The sequence below is a fragment of the Embiotoca jacksoni genome, unplaced genomic scaffold (genome assembly GCF_022577435.1).
Source record: "Embiotoca jacksoni isolate LCO1_2020_lvr unplaced genomic scaffold, fEmbJac1.0.p SCAF_14, whole genome shotgun sequence".
Taxonomy (NCBI): domain Eukaryota; kingdom Metazoa; phylum Chordata; class Actinopteri; family Embiotocidae; genus Embiotoca; species Embiotoca jacksoni.
Window position 1 is genome coordinate 13142100 of NW_027185274.1, and position 9931 is coordinate 13152030.

The 9931-nt window shown below is 41.6% G+C and overlaps 1 protein-coding gene across 1 annotated transcript; it reads left to right on the top strand.

Moving 5' to 3' along the window:
• The first annotated feature begins 431 nt into the window (after positions 1-431).
• Positions 432-9310, top strand: LOC138197510 (platelet endothelial aggregation receptor 1-like). Its single transcript, XM_069148386.1, has 16 exons — positions 432-551; positions 1028-1148; positions 1382-1532; positions 1761-1900; positions 2116-2262; positions 3190-3285; positions 4635-4751; positions 4851-5012; positions 5200-5418; positions 5724-5894; positions 6222-6356; positions 7156-7371; positions 8096-8274; positions 8532-8634; positions 8778-8936; positions 9111-9310. Exons 2-16 carry the CDS (start codon positions 1037-1039, stop codon positions 9308-9310), a joined length of 2307 nt encoding a protein of 768 aa, XP_069004487.1. The 5' UTR covers positions 432-551; positions 1028-1036.
• Positions 9311-9931: the final 621 nt, after the last annotated feature.

Here is a 9931-nt window from a genome sequence, read left to right on the forward strand (position 1 = left end):
TGGAAAGGGTGTTCCATCAGGCCAGTGTCATGCTGGGTACTTCTGCCTCTCTGGGGCCTGGTCACCAACACCAGAGGATGAAGGGACGACAGGTGATGGGTGTCCTGAAGGTCATTACTGTGCCCAGGGCTCCTCGGCACCACTGCCCTGTCCCATAGGACATTACAGCAACAGAACCAGAAACAGTCATCTCTCCGATTGCCTGCCTTGTCCTGCAGGTTGGAAGCAATTCATGTTGCACACATAAGTGGTTAATATATTTGTCTTTTAGCTGTCAGATAAATGTTAAGTTACATAATGTGAATTATTGGGTGGTAAGGCTTCACACAGTGTCTGTGACTGATCGCTGCCTTTGTTTTGTAGGTTTCCGCTGTGTCACCAGAGGGCTCTCTCTTCCTTCTCATATCTGCCCAGCTGGCTCTTACTGTCCAGGCAGAGAAAATAGCAGTCAGCAGGACTCATTACCCTGCTCACCTGGAAACAGGTGCCCACCTGGATCTGATAGACAGACACCCTGCCTGCCGGGGACCTACCAGAATTTACCTGGACAGGTGAGGAGGATGAGAATGAATTTATGCCTATATTAGCATGAGTCTTGGTGTCCCAAATGCAAGCTGCTCCTACTATATAAATCAATTGAAATTAGCTACAATAACTATGCTACTTTCATAGACACTATATGATTTGATATACTGGACTGAGAAATGTGTTTTACTTCACTGCATCTGGAATATGGCTATTGGTCAACTTGTATATGACCTATAAAAGATGGAGATGTATTGTGTTGTGAAGCTGTTATATTTGCACATTTTGGGGAAGTTATGACTCTTCTTAAAGCAAAGTGTTAATGTTCCAGCAGGCCCATCTTTATCAACATTTGTGTGTACTGCATACAGTTTTGCTTTTATTATCTCCAACATAAGCATCTAGTGTTAATGTCCATTGATACTATAGTGAACATCTGTAGCCCTTATTTTGTATTTGTGCTGTGTAGAAAACTTCATGTGCATAATTTCCTCCTCCACAGGCCGACTGTATGAAATGTCCAGCAGGATTTTACTGTGCTGGCTCAGTGGATGCTGACACTGGGCATGCGACTGGGACTCACACTCTCATGCTGTGTCCTAAAGGACATTATTGCCCATCAGGTAGGAGACTATTAAGATTGATTAGTTGCCTGATGATATGTCAGATGCAAAATGCTGAATATTGCCTCTTGTTTTGTTTGTACTCTAAAACAAGTGGCTGTAACAATAAATGGCTTTCAAATTATGCAAATGTTTATAATAATAAATAATCAAGAGGAAGTTGGTCTTCACAAACTGTTCCATGATGTTTCGTCCTCAACCATCTGTAGCTATTATAAACTATTTATTTACAGGGATGCATACTGGTGTAGCATTCCCATGCCCAGCTGGCACCTTCAGCAGGCAGATGGGGTTGTCTAATAAGTCAGGCTGTGAGCTCTGTTCTCCAGGGAGATACTGCAGCTCCTCTGGACTTTCTGCTCCCACTGGGTTCTGCTCTCCTGGGTAAATAGGCAAACTGGACACACGCTTCATCATGTTCACGTACACATTATGGTGGATGACCTGTTTTTGTGTAATTCTGCCTTGTTTGGTTCAATTCTGTCTATTTTGTCTGTAATTAAACCTCCTTTATGCTGTATCTGCCAGTCTGTCCGTCTGTTATCTATCATTTCCTCCATCCCACATAGTCCTAACAATTTTCTTTGTCCTCATCATCTCTCTGCCCTGTAGTTACTTCTGTATCCATGGTTCTTTCTCTGCCCAACCAGAAGAGGGCCCAACCGGAGGCCGCTGCTCTGCAGGGTCCTACTGCCCCCAGGGTACCAGCTATATGGTTCCGTGTCCTCCAGGCACCTTCAGCTCCATAGATGGTGACGTATAACACTGAATAATTACACAGATACACTGTTGGTGACATCTAAACCCAATAGAATGGCTTCACCTTTTGACCTATCGATTGTGTCTTTTAACAATGACTTGAAACAGGTGAAGGGAAAATATTTTACTTTCTAGTATTTTAAGCCACATTTTATATCTAGTTTATCTTTTCAGATCCAATATACGAGTTGTATTTTTGGTTTATCAGGGGCTGTTTCTATCGAAGTATGTCAGCCCTGTTTGCCTGGCCACTACTGTGCTGAGGTTGGTCTCTCCTCCCCGTCTGGGCCCTGCAACTCTGGCTTTTACTGCAGAGAGGGATCCAGAACTGCCACACCTTGGGGTAATATCACAGGTAACACGCTTCTTCTACTTGCCCTTTTCGTTGTGTTAATAAATGCATGGCAACATAAACAGCTGGTTGTTTTAGAAATGGTATTTATAATCTAAAAAAAATCTAAGGTCATCTGACACAAGCCTAAAAAATACATTGCTGTGCAGAATTGTCTTTCAGTGCACTTCTGTTTTTATTTAACATTTTCACGGCCTTTGACTCAGCAGAGCTGGGGAGGTCTTCACAGAACATTTACCAGTCTCCACTGCTTTCTCTTAGTATTTTGATTGGAGAAAATGGGTCTGGCCTTATAGTTCACTCACTAACCTAATGAGTAATGACATCCAATAAAGGTCTATTGTCTCAGTTACAGGAGATATCACATCTCCATCCTCACTTCCTGGTGATTCAACCCTGGGTCAATTCTATGGTGATGCGTGTCCAGCAGGCCACTACTGTCCTAAAGGGAGTGCAGAACCAAGCCCCTGTCCTCCAGGTAGAAAACCCAGACAGAGCTCCAAAAGAGGAAGTGGAAATTATTTCTGTTATCATGTATTATGAATGTGTTGCTGAAGTAAATCAATCCTCTGTCTATTTACTGAAGGTGCCATGTGTATAATATCTTTGGTTTTATTAGACAGCTTCCAAAGGTAGTGTGCAGTCCCATAAAACCCCCAGTGGTGCAGTATAATAGCTTAATGTATCCAAAACTTTAGAGGGGGTCGTAAAACCTAACGGCAGTCCAGTAAAACTGTCATAATGGAGCAAGCTATGGTGCACATATGACAATTATGCCATGCTAGTTCCTTTTCTGTATGTGTGTGTGTGAGAAAGGAGACTCGGTGGGAGTTATTTTTACTTAAATGGTAATTTGCCTCCTCAATATAGGCACTTTCTTGGGGAGGTCTGCGGCTGAGTCCCAGGCTGACTGTGAAGCTTGTTACCCAGGTTCTTACTGCCCCTCCTGGGCTCAGACCTCTGCTGACCTCCTGTGTCCCCCGGGGTGGTTCTGTCCGCTAGGATCAGTGTCTGGACATCAGCCAGGTATAGTACATATCATCAGAGGTCAGCTCAGGTTCAACTATAGTGGTCTTTTCACTTTATCATTTTCTTTTTTCCATGCATTACAGTCAGTCTAGCATTCAGACAGTTGGTTAAAAACATTCTCATCAGGCAGTTTGTTTGTAGTTTGTAGACAAAGTATTTATTCACTGCACTCTTGTTTATGGTTTACTTATGAACAAACATCTTTATGAATGACTCATTTTCATCTTAAGGTGAACGGACAGTATACCACAACAAAAAATGGTTATACTTTTAAGTAAAGGGAAGCAAATTACAAATAATAATCTTCGATTGCATGTCAACAAACGCAATACTTCCTTGCCTCTTTTGTGACAAAGCCTTTTTTATAGTTTTCATTTGTTTTTAAATTATTTTATTTTTTTCTCAAGTTATTAAGTAACAGCCAAAAGCCCCAAAAATTATCACTGCAAGAATTATAATTTTTTTTAAGACAGTTTTGACGCAAAACTTATTGCAACGAGAGAAGAAAAGCGAGGTAACACTGAAGTATTGTGAGAGACTACAACATTTATTACGAGGTAATGCAAAAGTAGTCCTCAAAAAAGTTATTGCTTTGACCGGTATCTCAAAAATTAGCCAAATTTGAGATATGATTGATTGGACAGCCTTAACTCCTCTGATCAATTTCAACTTGTCACTGCATTTGCTTTTTTTATGCTGGTGGTTTGAAATATGTTTTCAACTTAAAATGCAAACGATGTCTTATTTGACATGTTCCATAATTTTTGCAAACTGGTATTTGCCATTTAACTTCTGGTATGTGAGCCATTAGGACCCACTGTTGTACTAGTGATTTCCCTGTAATGAAGTATTGTCTTTGTTTTTTATTTTTTATCTGCACTCCAAGTTTTGTTGTTTTAATCATCTATTGCTTTACAAACCATATCTTACATGTACCAAGGGGGGGATTTTATGCCTCAGATGAGCTTTCCTCTTGCGTTACATGATCTCCTTGAGATTTGTCTTTTATTGAGCCATTTTGCTAATTTGAGCATGAAATGGCCCAGGACCTATAAATAGGTTCTAGCCTTTCTGTCAGAGTCGGAGCACCTGCTGCTGAGCCGGCTTTCTCTTCTGTACTGCAGTAATTCTGCTCAGAGCCACCGTCTTCTTCATTGTTTGTTTCCATGGTACCACACTAGGCCAATTGAAATCACCAGACACTTGATATTTTGCCAATTAAATATATCTAAGAGGACATACCATGTCTTTGCTATATTTTCTTTGACACATGACTCTTGTTTTTATTGTAAGCGATATGGCAGGGAATGACAGTTTGGATGTTTCTTTGTCTGTCTGTTTCACAGGATGCCAGTGTCCACCGGGCCATGTGTGCCCACGTGGTAGTGCTGAGCCGGCCATCTGCAGCCCTGGCACTTTTCAGTCTTCACCTGGAGAGTCCACTTGTAACAGCTGTCCGTCAGGTAATTGGAAAAAAAAATATCTCTAAACTATAAACTGCACACAAAGAAACAAAGGTGAAATGACGTTTATAATAAAATGGGTCATACCACCTTGCCCAGGTTTTTACTGTATGGAGGGTTCGTCTGTGCCATCTCCATGTCCAATCGGTCATGTGAGTCCATCAACTGGCAGGTCGTCCCTGAGTGACTGCTCCCCTTGCCCCTTCGGCTCCTTTTGCAACAGCAGTGCTTTGACTGAGCCGTCTGGACCCTGCAGGCCAGGTCTGACAATCCACAATCACCCCTGGGAATGATGTCAGGGAACTGAGCTATCGGACTTTCTTTTCCTTTACTGTATAACTTTGATGTGCTCAGCTATAATTTCTCCAGAGCAACACTATTCACTTATTCTACATTGTAAATATTTCAGCGCTGTCAGTGAGATGTCTTGCTACCTTCTTTCCCACAGGACATTTTTGCTCCCTGGGGTCCACTGAGCCTTGTCCTGTCTCTAAGCCTTACGGAGACATTTGTCCCAGGGGGCACTTCTGTCCTCATGCTGCTGGGTCACCCAAACCCTGTCCTGTCGGCAGCTTCCTCCCCGAGCCTGGAGCTTTCTCCTCCTCTCACTGCCGTCCATGTCCCCCAGGAAAATACTGCCTCAGTCCTGGAGCCTCACAGCCCTCAGGTGAGGATTATACCAGTCAAGTTGATTATTGCTCATTAACAACAAAGGACCAGTTGTGAAAACAACCACATAACATTTAATATTTTAGCTGTATGGTTTAAATGAGACCTGATTCAGGGGTAATACACACCACATTAGTCTGGTCCACTGAATTGCTGCCCATATAAAACAATTGTTTTTCTTTATGGGGGATTAGAACTATACAGCAAAACTTAATAACTATTCTGTTCCTATTTTCAGGCTAAGATCAAACATGAGTCACATAATCATTCCATGTGTAAAAACCCTTTGCCCCTTTGTGTTAGGTCTGTGTTTTTCAGGTTTCTTCTGTTCTGGAGGTGCAGATAGTCCCACACCTCGAGCCAACCTGTCTTTGTTTGGCTGTCTTCTTGAAATACTGGAGGTTTATACCATGAAGACAGACTCTGCCTTCTGGATGCACAATCTGTCCTGCTTCAATAACTCCAGTAATTCTGGTGAAATATGGCTTTCTTCAGTTTGTAATAACACAATAAATGCTTAATTTAAAAGGGCAGTACATCAGTTTCTTAAATCTATTCAATCAGAGTGCAGAGCCTTACATGTTTTGATAAATGTACCTGTAGCTTTTCAGGCTGACCCTTCGCTAAGTATGCTACAATTAATCATTGCCTTATAGTGTTACATTGTATTGTTCCCTTGAAACGACTGTTAAATCAGCTTGTAGAAAGAGAAGACAGGCTCCTCTTTGGTTTCCTGTCTGTTAGACAAAGATATTAACTCAGCTATTTTTTTCATGCTTTATCTGCCATATTCTCTTGTAGGGAGAGAAGCTCGCCAGATCAAAGTGGTAACGGTGCCACGGGCAGATTCAGATCATATTGTGACTCACTCAGCACCATGTCTCAAGAGTCCACATTATGCCTGTTCCACCTACAGAGGAGATGTATGCCCGAGGGGTGGGTAAATCCTGACCGTAAACTTGTGATCTCCGTGTGATGCTTTGTTCATCCCCTCAGGCACGCATGTTATCTTTCTTGCTCATGACACGGTCGTCCCATTTACTGCAAGTGCTGTGACATGACTGATTTCATGCGATTGGCCCAGTTTGTGTTGCATATTCCAGCTTTGACACAACTCCATCTTGGTTTTATTTGGAAGCTGTTTAAGAAAACAAGACTGAAATGTTAAATCAGGAGAAGGTGGTTTAAATAATAAAATACTTCAGGTTTTTTTTTAGTTTTTGTTTTTTTTACAGAAACATAATTGTCAATTACACTTCATTAAGTACATTTCTTCATAACACAGTCACTCATTGAAGACAACATAAGACACCGATGGTTGTGCAAATAGACTTTTCCCAGCAGGCTTCTTGAAGGTTTAAATATTTCCCGAGACCTTACAGCCTGAATGCTGCAGTTGGACCATCCTCCTGATAAGGACCTGTAGATGGTTGCGTCGTGATGCGCATTAAAGCAGCACTAAAGTAACAGCTAATATCAAACTTTAAAATAACTTTAAAATTGCAGCAAAGTAATAACTTCCCCTGAAACATTATAGAAAATCTGGACGGTTAGTTCAGTGTAAACAGAAGAAGCAAGAAATAGGAGTGCGAGTATAAAAGGTTTGACAGAGAGTTTGAGAAAATCCTTTGTCTCTACAGGGAGTAGCTGCACTGGGATGGTAATACTCATGATTGGACCTTTTTCTTGCTAAAGTTGAAAAATTTCAGGGACATTTTTTGTGGCTATTTTTCAGGGTTTTATTGTCCTTTGGGCTCTGCTTACCCTCTGACCTGTGAGGCTGGCTCGTACTGTAACCAGACTGGTCTGGATGCTCCAGCAGGGCTGTGTGCAGCAGGATATGACTGCCCCAGTGGTTCTTCAGACCCCCATGCCAACCCTTGCCCTCCAGGATACTATTGCCCCCTTGGAACTCCACTCCCTCAGCCCTGTCCTCTTGGAACCATAAAAAGTGAGATATTGCTGAGATCTGCTGCTTTTTTTTTTTTAAATAGAGCTGTAATTTTGTATTAATTTAATAACATTCATGGATTTTATTTTTATCACAATAATTGAATTATCAAAAGAGTTCTTTGTAAAAGAAAAGAGTGAAATGATTCAGGAGAAGTCTGTAATCCCTAGCTCGTTTTGAGTCGTGTATTGAAGATGAATGAGTAATCAGCCACAATACCAAACCGAGAAAAATAACACTTAATCCTCTTAGCTGCAATTTGTCAGTTTTTCCAGCTGATGTTCTTACATGAACTGGTGCATATCTTGCAGTTCAGTGATGTGGAGAATTATGAAAACTTCCATTGAAGCCCGCCCCCTCCCACCCCCCCGATGCCCTTCAGCACATATGAATAATTGCAGTCACAAAGTGGTTTAATCGTGTAATTGTATTCTTGTCTTGCGGCAGACAACTAAAATCCTATTAGAATGTGCTGCAGCTCCTTTATATCGTTATGAATTAGAAGCTGATGAGGGAGTATTTATGTACTTTGCAATCAAATAATATTGTCATTTGTTGTAATTAAATTATTAAACAGATAACAAAGTGATTTGGTAATTAAAATTTTGCAAGTCAACAAATAATGTCCACGTATGGATGTGTAGAACACCAAACAATGCTTTTTGAAGAAGAAGAAAAAAAATCAGTTCATGAATTAATTTCCATATTGTGTGTTACCTGCCAGGATCCCTCGGTGGATCCACAGTTGAGGCTTGCCAGCCGTGTCCTCCGGGTCACTACTGCCACCAGAGTGGTATATCTGTGCCAAGTGGCCCCTGTGCAGAAGGCTTCTACTGTCCTGAGGGTCAGAGCTCTGAAAGACCACAACAACATTTCTGCTCAGTAGGACATTATTGTGAGAAGGTCAGTGTTAGTCTTCAAGCTATTGTCACTCACCCCTGCTGAACAATGCATGTGATGTCTTTACATAAGGCTGTGGTTGTTATTCTCTCTTAACAAGTACATTCAAATATACTCAAGTCATTCCCTGACTGGGTAAAGACTATCTCCGTCTTCACCCTGTGCTCTGCCTTCCTCCTCTGCTATCATGGCAATACTTGGTGATACATGTTATTCCCTTATGATACAGTCAAATAAAATCATTTTAATTGTTGTTCCAGGGCAGTGTCAGACAGACAGCCTGTTTTCCCGGCAGCTACCAGTTCAGACAAGGCCAAGGCAGCTGTGAGACGTGCCCTGCTGGCTTCTATTGTCAACATCAAGGTAAAGCCAATGGGTGGACAAATCGCTGGGTGCCCAAGCATTTTGCAGCATGGAAAACAAATGTAATGATCCTTTAAATCATAGTGAGTTTCCTAAAAAAATATAATAAATGGCTCTTCTTGAATTCTGTATCTACACACCAGGAATGAACCTTCCACTTCCCTGTGAGAGAGGTTTTTATTGCCCCAGTGGATCAGCAAATCAACAGCCCTGTCCGTCAGGGACTTATGGAAACCTGTCAGGGCTGGTTGAGGCATGGCAGTGCTCACTGTGTGACCCTGGGATGTACTGTAAAGGAACAGGTACAATGCATCCATTACTCTGACAACTATCCGTTGCTTGTTAAGTGCAAGATATCTATCAAGCTGACAGCTGCAGTTTAAATTTAATGATGCATTCCTGCAAAAAAAACAAAAACAATAGATGTAAATCTATTAACTGGGAAATTTAAAAACTTAATTTAAATTTGTTTCAAGGGAGGACATCCCCCAGTGGGCCATGTGCTGCAGGGTTTGTTTGTGTTGGCGGTGCCTCTGAACCTTCACCATCAGACAATTTGAAGGGATTCCCATGCCCTCCTGGATTCTTTTGCTCTGTGGGGACCTCGGTACCTAAACCATGCCCGAAAGGAACATTCAGGTGGATATTCTCCAGCAATATCTCTATATACCTCTAATTACCACAAACCCTGATTATGTATTAGACAAAATAGGACTACACTAATAGTGAAGTATTTAAGGACTTAACAAAACATTAATCTCTCCATTTAGCTCATAGTAACATTTGAATTATTTGGGATATAATCAAATCCACAGACATTCTAGCAGATAATGATCCATGTTCAGCTTAATATTTTGCCGTCACCTTAATTCACTTTCGTATTTTATATATACCTCAGTGATTCAATACCACCGACTCCTCCTGTGGTTTATAGTTATCAAAATATATTTTGACAGTGAGCAGAGTGGGCTTGTGGAGGATTCTCAGTGTCGTAGCTGCAGTCCTGGCTTTTACTGTTCACAGTCTGGCCTCTCTACAGTCTCTGGACCCTGCCTACCAGGTACAAAATAATGCTGAGAATTATGTTATGTTAGGTGATGCATTGTCTTACTTGATATGAAGGAGTAGCTTTGCAGAAATTTTATAAACATGGTTCCCATACTAGGTTTCTACTGCCTAGAGGGATCCCATTCTGCTACTCCAATGTCAAATGTATCTGGAGGTGTTTGTCCAGCAGGCCACTACTGTGCAGAGGGCAGCAGTGTACCCTCCCCCTGCCCAGCTGGCTCCTACCAGA